The sequence below is a fragment of the Colletotrichum abscissum genome (assembly GCF_030869225.1).
Source record: "Colletotrichum abscissum strain IMI 504890 chromosome Unknown Scaffold_2.1, whole genome shotgun sequence".
NCBI lineage: Eukaryota > Fungi > Ascomycota > Sordariomycetes > Glomerellales > Glomerellaceae > Colletotrichum > Colletotrichum abscissum.
In genome coordinates, this window is record NW_026850098.1 from 1,907,513 (window position 1) to 1,922,085 (window position 14,573).

The 14,573-nt window shown below is 53.3% G+C and overlaps 5 protein-coding genes across 5 annotated transcripts; 2 read left to right on the plus strand and 3 right to left on the minus strand.

The window, feature by feature from the left end:
- Nucleotides 1-1,441: 1,441 nt before the first annotated feature.
- CABS01_01279 (uncharacterized protein) lies at nt 1,442-5,077 on the minus strand (the record flags this gene model as incomplete). Its single annotated transcript, XM_060534659.1, has 1 exon — nt 1,442-5,077. One exon carries the CDS (start codon nt 5,075-5,077, stop codon nt 1,442-1,444), a length of 3,636 nt encoding a protein of 1,211 aa, XP_060401737.1.
- Nucleotides 5,078-5,969: 892 nt separating this feature from the next.
- On the minus strand, nt 5,970-6,724 carry CABS01_01280 (tRNA (guanine-N(7)-)-methyltransferase; the record flags this gene model as incomplete). The annotated part of the gene is made up of 2 exons (XM_060534660.1): nt 5,970-6,457; nt 6,517-6,724. 2 exons carry the CDS (start codon nt 6,722-6,724, stop codon nt 5,970-5,972), a joined length of 696 nt encoding a protein of 231 aa, XP_060401738.1.
- Nucleotides 6,725-8,152: 1,428 nt separating this feature from the next.
- CABS01_01281 (uncharacterized protein) lies at nt 8,153-8,560 on the plus strand (the record flags this gene model as incomplete). The annotated part of the gene is made up of 2 exons (XM_060534661.1): nt 8,153-8,218; nt 8,273-8,560. 2 exons carry the CDS (start codon nt 8,153-8,155, stop codon nt 8,558-8,560), a joined length of 354 nt encoding a protein of 117 aa, XP_060401739.1.
- A 751-nt stretch (nt 8,561-9,311) lies between these two features.
- On the plus strand, nt 9,312-10,361 carry CABS01_01282 (uncharacterized protein; the record flags this gene model as incomplete). The annotated part of the gene is made up of 1 exon (XM_060534662.1): nt 9,312-10,361. One exon carries the CDS (start codon nt 9,312-9,314, stop codon nt 10,359-10,361), a length of 1,050 nt encoding a protein of 349 aa, XP_060401740.1.
- A 511-nt stretch (nt 10,362-10,872) lies between these two features.
- On the minus strand, nt 10,873-13,324 carry CABS01_01283 (uncharacterized protein; the record flags this gene model as incomplete). The annotated part of the gene is made up of 2 exons (XM_060534663.1): nt 10,873-12,037; nt 12,093-13,324. Coding segments are annotated over 2 exons (2,397 nt in total), but the record flags the coding sequence as incomplete, so codon positions are not given.
- Nucleotides 13,325-14,573: the final 1,249 nt, after the last annotated feature.

The following is a 14,573-nucleotide window of genomic DNA, read 5'->3' on the forward strand; positions in this document are numbered from 1 at the left end:
TTCCTGTACGACCCTCGCTGCGTTTGGTTACCAAGCCCAGGCAGTTCCAGGACCTGTTCGTTTCACCAACCCGCAATAGGACAGTCGACACCAGGCAACGTCTCAATTCATAGTCACATTTGAAGAGAAAACCAAGCCGAGATTACCGTGACCATGAGGGAAATCGGAAGATCAATGGCAAGGAGCCAAGTCTGCCAAGACAGTTCGGATACTGCAACAGGCTGACTTTACTCGATACGTTGTGACTTGTGGAACGAACCAACTTCCCTCTCCACCCTTTCTCCCGCAACAACTATCCATGGCAAATCAGGGATGACTTGAGAGAGCGAGTCGGTCGCGCGCATGCCATCCGATTACCTTACACTACTTTAACACACGATCTGATTAATCATGGTCGATTGATTGATAGAATAGATACTTGGTTGTCGCCATATCACCCAACCAAGCTTCACAATCCGATGTGCGGTACCACAAACACGCAAGCTAAACCCATCCAAGACGTGACGAACGTTCGGTAAAAGATACACCCTGGAGTAATACCGAGTATTCTTAATCATCAAAAACTCCACCAAGCCGTCCGCTCTGAGGGGATGGTGGGACCCCGAAGCCCGAGGTAAGCCTGGCCTCGAAACTCAGACGGCCCAGCAAAGATATCTATTATTCGTATCCGACCTGGTTCCGTAACAGAGACGGGCCTCCTTACTCCTGCCTATTCCACACATACTCTCCTTTCCTCTGCCGACCTATATGTCAACGGACAAGCAAATCTAAACTACCGCTCTCGCGGGCAAGAACTTCAGACTTATTGTCCCATGAGCCAATGTGCAATTTCCTGTGCTGGCTTTCGGTTCTCCCGCTTTTAAGGTTGTCACTATTGACTTGAATGTGTCTTGAGCTTCATCAACCTCGCGAGTGTGGGGGTTCCTGCCTAGCTTCTTTATGTAAGTTTGCGTATCTAGTTGACTAGACAATCCATCCCGATTCCTGGAGAACCGCATATCCTCCCGTAGGCTTCATAGGACACAGTCTCGTGCCTCTTGTCGCTTCATTACATCTTTCCGTGAATAGATCCCTGTCAGGACTTTTGCATTATATGCCACTTCTTGGGCCATCCGCCTTCCTCTCTCCTGGCATGAGGGTGTATAAGTATGTATGTACTTCCGGAAGAAGAAATATCAAACCAGACGCCTGCTCATGCAACCTCATAATCGTTTCCGGCGTATGCCGCCGGTTTGGGCTGAATGATCGTACTCCCATCGCCGCATCATCTGTAAACACATCCGAATGGTATCAAACTGACCAAGTAAGCAAAGCCTGCGCGTCTTAACCAAACAAAGTTTCTATCAATTCATCCATGAACGTAAAGGCTAAGTGTGCGCTGAGAAGAGATGTCTTGTTAGCCACGTGACAACCACCGGCAATTCAGCTTTGCACCGACAACTTACTTGAGTCTCGAATTGTTGAAGGTTGCGAACACACGCCGGCTGGCTGCTTGTGCATTCACTCTTCCGACAACGCTTCCTGCTAGGTCGGGTATAAGAGTAGCCAACATCAAGCTGGCTTCCGTCCTCGTCTTCTTCTTCTCTGATGCCGTCCTCGGTTGCTTGTTCTTATTCATTTCACCACCGGGCCACATGCTATCCTTGAGCAGGGCGATGTACTTGATGATGGCATCTTCCTGTACAAGCATCTTGACATTGTCTCGAACCTTGCGCTCGATTGTGCCGCCCAGTAGCTGTTGAAGGACAACAACCACAGCGCGCCCTCGAAGCCAGTTGTTTCCTCGGTTGAGTTCAAAGACTTCTAAGAAGATGTCGCAGATAGGCTTGATGAAAGACTCTAGCTCCTTGTTCTCGAAAGCGTTCAGTTCAGCCTCGGCCTCAGCAGCGCTGACACCATCCTCGTTAACAGGTAGTGGCATAGCGTTCAGCTGGTTAGTGGCTGCTGCGATGAGATTCTGACCAGCCACAGACAATTGATCCAAGACAGGAATGTTGCCGAGGATGTCTTCCATTCCATCCGTAACGGAGTCGTAGAACCTTGTGATCATGTCTTTCTTGTCCTCGCGATCCACAAGATCTTGGCCTTGCGCTATCACACTTTGCGACAAGAATGCTCGCAGATCTCGACTCCTGCACGCCTCTGGAAGCTGAAGGAGATCTCGGAGATACTTCTCAAGGGCCGTCCGTCGTTTGCGTAGAAATTCACTCTGGAACTTCATAACCATCCTTCGCCTGGGAAATTCTAAGTTCCGAACAGAAGGATATCTTGAGCGAAGTCTCTGATGCAGATCGTGGAACTCGCTATACCGGCGAGTAACCATCCATGTCGCGGCTGGCATCTTCTCGCCAGCATCTCTTTGCACCTCGATCACATACAGGGCAAATTCCCTTCCATCGTCCTCCTTGCCGACTTGGATGGCCTTGATCTTGATCGTTGACCGCCCATACAAGCTGTTGTCGCTTTCTTGAACAACGTACTGTTGCCTTTGAAGTTCTTTGCGACGGATCTCACGTTGCAGACTCGCCTTGGACTTCCGCAGGATACGGAGCTCAGCCGTGTTGTTCGTGAGGTCCGCCTTCTTTGTTAGTGACTCGACAATAGCATCTTGTGCTATGAGGCGGTCAATATCATTGGACAACGCCGTGATAGCTTCTGCTAGCCCGAGGTCACCAGGGGCTGCTTCCTGGATTTCGTCCTCAACATCGCCTTTTGTTTCTTCCTCTGGATCGTCTCGTTCGTCAGAAAGGTACTTTTCCTCATCACCAAAAAGATCGTCATCTACAAACACTCCAATGCGAGATGCCGCACTAACGAGGCCAAGAGATGCAAGGCTTGGTTTGTCGGTTTCCTTGGAGGAAGCTGCAGGTCTTGACATTTCAAGTGATCCACGAAGGGATTCGTTATCTCCAGAAAATAAACTTGACCTGTCGACTTGGTCATCCGCCCCAAATAATGATTCTCGAAACTCTTCAGCCGTTTGCGGCCGATTGTCCTCCATTATGTTGTTCAGAGCTTCTTCCATTGCTTGTACCACGTTCGTATCTGGCACAGGAGGCTTGCCTGCGTCCTGGTCAAGACTAGCGACCGAGTCCATCATGCCCTCCTGATCGAAATCGTCGTCGTCAAATAGCGGGGTTGAAACATCTTCCTCGAAAGAACGACGTTGCTTAGAGAGCGATTCAGAACCGTTCCCGTTAAGAGCGAGGCTGGCCAAATCCGATGCAGAACCAGCTCGCCTTGATAGCGGTCGTGTTAACCTTGGGGCTATACGGGTGACAGGACTGGGCTTGAATTGGAAGGAATGAGAGCTTCGATGCGTCGGTGGGTGTGCTGGAGTAGACGCTGACGGCTCTGCAACGGGTAGTGGTGCACTTTTCGCCGACGCTTCTTGTGAGGCTAAACACTTGTAGAATAGATCAGACTTCTTGAAGGCCTGGAAGAATTGGGCTTGCATCGCGTCTAAGACAGCTGTCTGGGCCCTCAGGATTGCTCTGCGAGCCCTGTAGTACTGCTCGGGAGTGGCTATCTTGCCGGCGTTCAGGAAAGCGCGCACCTCATCTCGGGAGGCTTTCGAGACCTTCAGTTCGGGTTTGGATAGATATGCGTGGTCAATCTGGCCCAAATCCTCACGGTCAGAACTGGTCCACATTGGTAGATTGGACGGTAGATGCTCGTCATCTTGGCCCTCATCCTCCAAAGGATTGCGAAAGCCATCAACAACCAGCCAAAATTGGACCAGAGGCATCATGTGGTGACGATCCATGAACTCCATGAAATACGACAAGCCTGATGCATCTCGGAGCAGGTCAACAAGAGATGCATGCTCTAGCTTGGAGGGTGCCTGAGGAACACCGGAAGGGCGGGCGGGCAAAGTCGCGGAGGACTGTCGACTTCCACCGGCAGCAAGAAGCTGGACGCGTTCATCCAGTAGTCGCTTGCCCATTTCTAGTCGTCTGAGGTAGACCTGATCCTGATTTTCCTCCAAGGAATCCCGCTTCAACTGGCTCGCGACCTCGCTCCGTAGCCGCCTTGCATCCGAGAGATTGCCGACTTTCCGTATAGCGCGGATGAACTTCTCAAACTTTCTCTCACTATCGGTGGGCGAGAGACGGGGTATAATGGCAGCCTTGCCTGATCTTGGTGCTGGAGAAGCATGTTGATCCAACGCCGCCCTGAGCTTCCGGACTGTCGACCGATCTTGCAACATCGAACGCCCGTAGTTTTCCATAACTTGATTCCAGGTGTCCGGCTCGGCTAGGATTTGCATTACGGGAAATAGCACAGCGCAGGCAACAATCTCTCGGATGATGCTCGAGACGGCTCGACTGGCAAGCATGTTTGGCGGTAGGACTTTTGGCAGAATTCCAGACACCATCTTTCGTAAATAATCTTGCTGCACGAGCTTTGTGTCGGGGAATGACAACGAAGCTGCGGGATGGAGCTTCCCATCCTTGTATTTAGAGGCAATTGCGAGGTCCAGCTCCTCCGATTCCGTCACCGACCGATTGAGTTTCTTCCCTCGGACAGCTCGCTCGGCCTCGTAGAAATCGCGGAAATGGGCGTTGAGCATCGGTACGATTCGAGTGGTGACGATGTCGACGAGGTCAAGCTCCAAGAGGCGCTCTCGAATGTTGATGAGGGCATCGCGCACAGCTTTATCGACCTCGTTGGAGAAGACTGGGTTCTTGCTGATGTTGGAATACCACGAGCTGACAAAATCCCGTATGATGAGTTCGAGGAGGTCGTCGAGGGCTTTGGATATGCGTTTGGAGTTCGGGTCGAGAGCGACTTTCGTATAAGCCTGTCTTGTTTGAAGGCTTGAGACCTGTCGGGCCCAGGCCTTGGGTGCGAGGAATGCAGGGCCATTTGGTCGCGGGGATCGGTGTCGCAAACCGTGTCCGAAGCCGCGCGACGTAACGAGGACGAGGGCGAGAAAGGCGACAACGGTCAAGATGACCCCTCCAACCAAGGCGTATCCTACCCATCTCAAGACCGGGACCCAGCTAACAGCATAGCCCCAGGCTATGAAGCATGTGACGGCGGCAAGGATCAGTTCTCTTCCTTGCAAGGCCATATCCAGATCGGTTGTGAAGGGCGATAGGCTGTCGCTACATCGTACGTCGTCGATAACTGCGGTACTTTCGGGAGCTGCTGGGTTGGGAGATCTGGAGGAGAAGAAGAATAGGTCGGCTTGGCTGGGCCTTATCGATTTCAGGGGACGTGAAGGTGCGGGTCGAGAGACACGTGTGGATGGTGGATGGTGGATGGCGGATGATGTTGAGGTGTGACCGTTGGACGCTTGTTCCCGGTGCTTGCAAGGTGAGGGAGCACCTAGGCGTGTACCTCGGTGAAGTGTACCTGACCTCACCGTACTTACGTGCACATTACCTCAATTTGGGAGGTACCGTTTGTACTCTGCATAGCAGGTACAGCAGGGTACCTAGGCACTGACCTCAGAATACTAGCGGCTTTTGCAATAGGTACTCTTACCGTTGCTGCAGGCGCGCAGCAGGGTTGGGTGCATGAGGTGAGTCTCGGTGGGGCCCTGCCACTTGAGGTACCTCCGTATGCTTAAAATGCGCTTGCCTTTCACCGGAAAGCTACCATTAGGGCATGAGTTGCGTCGAGAATAGAGTTGGATGTATGTAACTATGCGGACTTTTTTGCTAGTGCATGAAGCTATAGCGGTGAAAAGCCCATGGGACTGAACGTATTGTAAATAGCCTCGACCATCGTAGGGCTGGCATGTACGATAGTAAGAGTTAAACATAAAGTGGCCTGTCAACGGCCTCTGACATACGTATTTTGAAGTTCAGTATTCCATCAAGACCAGGGCACAACATAGTCATCTCTGTGAATCTACGACAAGAGGAAAGGGGTATTATTTGAACTTTTTCGAGCCTCAGCACCGGAGTCTCTCTTCCCAGAGAGCCATGCCGCCATCACTCTGGTCAAGTTCTTGCCATTCACCATGGAGGATCTTCCAGCCTGCGGAAAAGCGCAATGTGCTTCTGGCCCTGATTCCGCGTCACCTTCTTGCTCTCCTCCGTCTCGGACGCCATCACCTTGACACACTCGTCCGCCTCCTGTTCTTCCTCGGACACACGCTCGAATGCAGGATGGGCATTGAAGTGGCCCACCATCCACTGATGCAAGGGTTCGACGTCTGTAATGGTGTACACGATGCCTCCTGGGCGCAGCGCAAAGGCGTATTCGGAGTTGAGCGTCGTTGATACGATTCTGGCCTTGTGTTTCCGTGCCTTGAAGTGCGGGTCGGGGAAGCAGATGAAGATCTTGGAGAGCTGTGCCTTTTTGAAAAAGTTGGGGAGAAACTTCATGCTGTTGGCTCGGAGGCAGCTGATGTTCTGGTACCCGCCAGTCTCCTGATTCTGAACTCTGAGGGCCTTGATGCGCTCCTGGACATATTCGGTAACCGAAGTGCGGATCTCGAGGCCTGCAGAGGGAAGAAGGGTCAGCACACTCACCGGTTGCGAGCTTAGAGAGTCCACCTACCGAGAATGAGGGTCTCTGGGAGGATCGGTGACAGAGCTACGGTCAAGCCTCCGAAGCCGCAGCCAATGTCAACAACCTCCACATCCTTCGTTAGACTGCGCGTTTTCGGCTTCGAGGCATCCAGGGTCATGGATTCCGTGACTGTAGGATCGGTGGAGGGAGTCTCATCGTTGGCTGCGAAGGCGGGATAGTACTGCGTCCAGTTCATGGAGTCTGGACTGGCCGGGCTTTATTTGGGACGGTGACAGTTAGCGAGAGAGTAGAGATCAGAGGGCGGTATGACCATTGAGACTCAACTAGACTAATTGATGGTCCGAGAAAGGGTTTGCATGGGCGCGTTGGCGGTAGAACTTCTTTTTGGGCAGTTCAGCCACGCCATCTTGGTTGCGCGCATTGCGATACTCCTCCCTCTTTGTGGTTTTGTTTTTCTTTTCCGGTCTACTCATGGCCAGTCGCTGGTCGAATCCGATCAATTACCTATGAAAAGAGCCGTAGAGAATGATTAGACACGTTCAAGCTGTCTTCGGGCAGAGAGACGGCTTGGGTGGGGAGTCGTCTGGTATGCGCTCAAAGTGAATATTTGGCCGCCTGAAAATCAAAAAGTTGCGATGGGAGCGGGCGGTGATGCATGGCGGGGGACGATGAAAGCTGCCGATTGGGCAGGCGGTGAAAATCGACACTTGACCTCCCCCGTGAACCTCAGGGTATCGGTACCTGAGTGATAAGCGATAAGAGCTGAAGGCCCGCCCGACGCACCCGTGCCCGCTGCGGGTTCCTAGCTGCGTCACTCGTTCCGGGTGATCAGCCACCCGCCAGTGTACCTTACAAGTTAAGGTATGTTTTCCAACGCTGAAGAGGGGCCGAGGGCGCCCCTTTTGCCATCCAGAACACGACGGGAGGGTTTCCTAGATACAGGTGTAGGATATATCAGTGATGGATTTGTGAGAGAACAGAAAAGGCTCAGAAGGGAGCGGGGTGACTAAACTACCTTGGCCTTAAGGCATGGGAAGACATACAACAAAGCCCCAGCTTCCATCGAATGGAAAGAGGGGGGCGCTCTCGGAAGATTACCAAAATGCCTTGTCACTTACAGAGTGAGAAAGTCGTTGCACCGTGGCCGCTTGATCTGGACTAAACACTAAAACGTGACGGAGGCGTCGGTCGGCCATCCCATGCTCTCTCCGCGCATCCTCATAAGCATCTATATCAATGCCTCCCTTTGCCTGATTATCCACCTCGGCACCCAACACCTGACTGTCTCACGACTGGCCCGCCCAAGAACATGGCCGAGGGGAATATTTATTAACATAGAGATCCCCCCAATTGCATCCCTCGGCGCAAAGGGTCCAACATCCCCAGCAACGACCCTCTACCTGATTGCTCAATCACGTCTCGTCATACCACTCTCAACATCCCTTTCGCTACCTGCCGTCAGACTACCTTAGATTTCTGCCGTTACACGCGCGACTGCACCAACCGGCCATTGCGATTCAAGAACACCCCGCCGCATTACTCCCTCCCGTCATTCTCCCATCATCGTCATCTTTCTTCAATCTAAATAGCCAACGGCCCTCGCCGTTGCTCCCGCAATCCCCTGATGAATACTCACGCGCAAACCGTCTCGTGGTACGACACCATGATGACCTACTCATTACTACACTCCGACTATCCTACCATTGTTAGATACATTTCAGGCGCCTTTGTAAGCCCAGTAAAATTCATCCCAGCCGCCGCGTCGCTAACACTCCTTCAATAGATCGCACTGGGATTCTGCTTCTTTGGCCCTATCCTCCTCCTGATCGGTGTAGACATCGCTATCTACACCTATAGAATATGTTGGAGCCGCCCATGGAACCAAAACCAAAATCAGACGTCTTCACGCGAGCCGAGGCACCTGTCGCAACCGCAAAAGGCACAACCGCCGCCACCACTGGAAGCCTCGGGTGGAACGACGGCCGTCCCTTCGACAGTGACAGATTCAGCGCGGAAACGTATACAGCATCCGAGCGAGTCCGGGACCGGGCACAGCTCATTTTCTGGGTAGAGCGAATGCGAGGTTATGATCAAGGGGCTGTGCTTTGAACGCAAGGTTTTTGCGAGAGACTAGAGCAGTAGCTCAATGGGCGTATAGGTCACGGTTGCGTAATGAGCTGCGAAAAGCGTTTCTCTCCTGATCCAGCGTTTTGTCTTTCTTCTTTCCAATGTGTTTACTTTATCGGGCTCCCAATCGTATCTGGGCGGTTCTCATGATTGAAGGGGAGGCTCGCTTCTCGTCTCGTTTGTTGAGGTTCCCTCATGAATGGGATGTCATAAATATTTACTATGAAGCCACAGGGGCAGCAGACACGAGTAGGTGCTAATACGGAAAGCTACCTTACTCTTGCATGGAATTTCGGGGTGCCATAAGATTCCAACTTCCGTAAACAGAACTTACGGGAAATAGCAATGTTTCCAAGGAATACGAGTAGTGGAAGGTTTCAAATTATTTGAAGACATCATTTCTAGGGTACCTGGAGCTCTGTTCTAGGGTACCTGTGGCGGTTTAAATTCTGTTTCTTGCTTTGAGGTAGCACCTTGGTGTCGCCTGCCCGACGTCCCTGCTATTCCGATAACGATAAGGGACTTTGGGGTGGGATTTCCACAGCGCTCACTGCGCACGCATGCGTCCAGGCAAGATCCTCCCACCTACACCACCTCCTCGACGAACGCCACCATTGTACACAGCGACGTCAAACACAGCAAGCATTCCTTTGGATTTCTGATCAACCCGAGTGATACTCTCGGAGCACACCAAGATGCAGCACTCCAAGACCCCGCAAGATCCAAACCTCTACGGTCAACCGCCGCCCAAGAAGCGCAAAAACGACACGGCCCTCGGCAGCTCGCTCGACTTCACAGCCCAACTCACCTCCCTCATGTCGGCCACGCCCTCCTCAACATCCTCCGCACCAGCACGGCCTCGACCCTCCAAGGCACGATCCAGCCTCTTTGGCGGGAAAGGAAGAGATGACGACAGGCAGAAAAAGAAATCCGCAGACGCAGCTAGCAGCAGCAACAAGTTGAACCTAAAAGACCCGCTCGGCACGGAAGAAGAAACGTCAAACCTCGCCAGCGCACGGCGCAAGATGGAAGAGAAGGCACGCCTCTACGCAGCCATGAAGCGGGGCGACTACGTCCCCAAGGAGAACGAGGCGGCGCCCCTCATCGACTTTGACCGAAAATGGGCCGAATCCGAGGACAAGAAGAACGGCCGCCGGGAGGATGCGAGCTCAAGCGGCTCCGACGATAACGAGTCCGACGGCGACGGCAACGACGAGGACAACACAATCATAGAATACGAAGACGAATTCGGCCGTCTCCGCCGCGGCACAAAAGCAGACAAGGAACGCCTCGAGCGCCAGCGCCGGCGCGGCCTCCTCGGCGCCGAAGAGCTCGAACGCATGTCGGCCCGCCCCGCGGCCCCGGCCAAGCTGCTGTACGGCGACGCCATCCAGACCATGGCCTTCAACCCGGAGGACCCCGAAAAGATGGCCGAGCTGGCCAAGAAGCGGGACCGCAGCGCCACGCCGCCCGAGGCCAGGCACTACGACGCCGACAGCGAGATCCGCACAAAGGGCACGGGCTTTTACAAGTTTAGCAAGGACGAGGAGACGAGGCAAAAGGAGTTTCAGGGGCTCGAAGAAGAAAGAGTGCGGACGGAGGCGGCGAGGAAGGAGAGGGAGGAGAAGAAGGAGGCGAGGCGCAAGGAGATTGAGCAGCGGCGGAAAGAGGTCGAGGCCAGGAGAGCCAAGAAGATGGCTGAGAACTTTTTGGACGGGCTGGCCGCCGACATGAAGGAAGAGTGACGGTTGAGGAAGGCGGTGATTTGAAAATGATACCCAGTAGGCAGCACATTTGCATTACGAGAGCAAGGCCGTTTTGCCATACAATGTGGTTTCTTTCACGTGTGACTTTGAATTCCTCTATGCCTACCGCTCTACACATAACACTACGACTAAGATAGGAAGACTTGCAACATGAATAAATCTCTTTAGGTAAGTGTGTGGCCTACTCTGAGAGGAATCGGCAGGCTATATAAGTAAACCTTTCAGCCGTCCTACAAGTGGCTTTTTGGGGGCATCTTTGCCCATCCATAGGTATTTGCCAAATATGTATACAATCGCCTGCCTAATTGCGCCTACTGAATGACGCCCATAGATGCTCATCCATATCTCAATTGACGCCCCCAAACAAAAGAAGTCAACAGCCGCATTAACGAACACAGACTGTTGACGCAAAAATGGTGTGTGGTACATTAATCCGTACAGTAAATCATGGTTGTGGTAGTGACTTTGTCCGTCATGGTCAAAATGGGTGTTATGTGAACCACCATATACATCCACAGTCGCTAAGTTGACTTGTCCTTGATGGCCGGTCTCGAGGTGATACCAAGAGGCTGTCTTCGTGTATCCAACGTTTGCTCGAGTCTGCAATTGCTACCGTTTGCCGGTTTTCCATGATCATGACCTCAATTGGCTGGCCCTGATCGTCTAGTACGGGCACGGTGTTCTGGCCGTCATCGCAGACTTCGACTTGTCGGCAGTAGGCATTCTTCGTTTGGTCGAGCGAAACACGTCGCTCTTCAAATTTGATGACCTGAGGGTAAGGTGGTGGTGGGGCACGGCGTGGCCTATCAGTCGGGATTGGACTTGATTGGGGAGACTGGGTTTGCAATCCGCGGACCAAGAACTGCGTCGATGTTGAAGGAGGGAATGTTGCTGCCGCCGGAGGCCTGGACGTCGTAGTAGAAGGCTTTCTTTGATAGCTGTTGTTCTGGGCAGGGTAGACGAAGACTTCGAGAAGGGTTCCGGGCCAAGTACAGATCCAAGGCCGATCGCCGGCCTGTGCTCCTTTGACCCCTTTCCTACTGAATTCAGACATACCAGGCGGTGGTCCATCCCATGATCCGCCTCGTTTGGACTGTGGCTGTTGCTTCTTGGGGGTTGAGACGACGCCAGGGAACCTATCCTCAGGTACGACCACGGTCTTGTTGTATGTCATCTGGGCGAACCATGCGGCGCCGCGGCCTTGTTCTGAGGTGTCATTGACAAGACGCATCTTTAGAGGATCCATGATCAGTGGTGGTTGAGTACCCCACGAGAACATGTTGATCCTAGAGTTATCGTCGTGATCGCTGTCATTGAAAGTAGTAAGTTTTAAGGTGTAATCAGATATAGGTAGTTCATTGGCGATTCTAGAGACGCCCATGACGTAGCTGGTAAAAGGAATGTTGCAGGTCCAGGCTTGGGCTTGCGTTGTGTCGTTGAAACAAGTACTTGGTGCCTGGCTTGCAATGAGAGGCGGCAGACCGAAGGTACCAATCTCCATTGGTGGAAGATCCGGTGGAAGAGTAGCAAGGGGCTTCACATCAACCGTGGCTGTTGGGATGACCACTGGTATAGGCTCATCGTCCTGATGCTTGCCGGGCGGCTTTTTATGCTTGGCGAAGAATGTTCCGATGACAGCACCGAGAATAATACCCCTAGATATGGTTAGTGACATCAAATAGAGAAGGGAAGAATTTTATATCAACTCACATCATCACCAGTCCAACTGCCAACAAGCAGATAGCCCAGTAAGGAACGACACCAAACAACCTCTTCTTTGCCCTCTTCTGCCATTTGCGGTCGGACGCGTTTTCGCCCTTCTCGGCGTAGGACTCGGCAGCAGTGTTGATCTCGTGTTGGCTAGCAGTCTCATCATTCAGCGTCCGAGAAGATGTCCGGGATGGCGATGAAAGACGTAAATCCTCTCGTGACTCAAACTCGGGGTTGCGTGTCGCAAGTCCGATGCCGCCAGCGCCAGCAGGAATGGCGGGTACCGTTGCAGTCATGACAGTGACGGCAGTTTGTTGTGCCGGAGGTTGTTGCTGCTCTGGCTGCCGTTGTTGCTCTTGTTGAGATTGGACCGGAGGCGTCGATGATTGTGGTTGTTCACCAGGCTGTTTCCTTGTATAGGCCTGCTCGGGATACCGAGTGTAGGGCGGAAGCTCTTCGGTATGGCCCAATGGTCCGATCAGGTCAGCAGCTTCCTCTCCATCCGGCCCAATGCGGCGGTGATATCCATCGGGGCGACCAGCAAATCCCACGGGGATGCTGTCACCATCGTTCGTGTCGGGGGTTACGGTGTTTTGCGTGTAGAGTGTATATGGGTGTGTCGGTCCGCGAGGCCCGGCGTATGATCTTTCAGACATGCGAGCGGTGTTTGACGTCGCGACACTGTTGGTACGTTGCGGGTACATTTGGTACGGGAAGGACGGTCCAGATGGTCCCTCGTAGGGGCTCTCGGACCTGATTATTGGCGAATCGCTCGAGGCACTGGAGACACGAGACATTGGGGCGCCGTTGGATTGGGATTGAGACGTCGAGCCATCGTGACGGAGGGCTAGCGGATCGTGGGAACGAGGAGGTTTTGAAATGCTGGAAGGTCGGGGTGGTGTGACGCGCTGAGGCACGGGAGATTCTCGTGACACAACCGCCGAGCCAGTCGAAGGGTTGGTTATCGAGTTGATGGGTTGATGGGAAGCAGAGACGTTGGCTGGGCGAAAGCCGTCCGAGATGCCCATTGCGGCTAGGTCGTAGTCATCATCGTCGGCGGTCAAAGAAGCCCTCGCTGACATCCTGAGGGAAGCCCTCCGCTCGTTGCCTGCCTTGTCGTGGAATGGATCCATGGTGATGGTGATTCGATGGTCGGGTTTCGATGTCGACGAGGAGCTGCGGCCTGTTGAGAGTGTGGTGGCACCAAGTTCACAACATGGGCGTCCGCCGCTGACCCCGTAGGCCCAAATCCAGATCCAGTCCCGGCCTCAACCCGCGGTTGCCTGCGTCGTTAACCCTCTGCCGATTGTGCCGCGCTCCGAACCAGTCGTCGCCCAAGATAGTCGAAAAGAATCGATCGAGTGAGTCGACAGAATTGTGATTACGAGGTTGTCGGGATTTTGGTGGTGAGTGGTGGACAGGTGTGGAATCAGTAGTGTGCAAGAAAGAGAGGCAGGGCGTGGGTAGTTGGGTCGTGGAGGAGAAAGAGAGGAATAGGCGTAGGACAGGGCGAAAGAGGGAGTGAGCAGGAGAGTGCGGGTGCGGGAGGGTAATACCAGACAAGGTTGGACGATTCAGGAACAGTTTGGGTTTGGGGTCCGACACGAAGCGTCCGGGACGTTGATTGGTGGGAGGCCAGGGGTTCCTCTTTTTTCCCTTCTCTACCGGCTGCGGAGGCAGGATACCCAGGGGCCGTATTCAGAAGCGAGAGAAGCCAACCCGTTGGAGACTTTCCTGCTGGAACCAAGAAACGACCGGGGCTCCCTTGACGGTGGAGAGGAAGTGGTACTTATGGGTACCTGGCCTTCAGGCACATCACGGCGTGATCAGTCTGTATTGGAAGTGTTACCCAAATGTTGTCCAGGCCAGCCCGGGGGGGAAGGAAGAGAGAAAGACTCGAGAGGAAGAAGGAGAACAGGCTATGACCCAGATGTACTACGTAGTATGTACATACTGCGTGGGAGGCGTGGGCACCGGGCAGAGAAGGTGCGTGCTGGGTGAGTGACATGGAGGGACAAGAAGGGGAAACCGTGCCGTCTTTGGGAGCACTGAGCCGGGGGGCCGGGCGAATCCATCACAAAGACGCCCGAATACAGACAATCCATTGCTAAGGTCTAGGGAGTAGTGGTACAGCCGTTGTCTGTATGTCGCAGCAGCTGGATCAAGTACACTCTTCCGACACGACTAAGACGAGGAGCGTGTGGCCGTGTACCTGTATTCTGGCCTGGCGTCAGCAGGCTGCAGACAGCGATGATGGGAAGACAGGCTGGGCAATGTCGCAGTCTCGTTGGAAAGACAAAAGACTGGCGGGCGGACGATGGGTATCTTGCTCTCATTGACTATCAACAAGATGTCGTGGTATCTATCTGTAGTGTAGTGTAGGTAGTCACGTAGTCTGCGTGTCTGACCTTTCCTCGGCGATCTCCCTGTTCTTCAAGAACAATTGCCCGTATGTACATGTACGGAGAGTGCTAGGCGGAA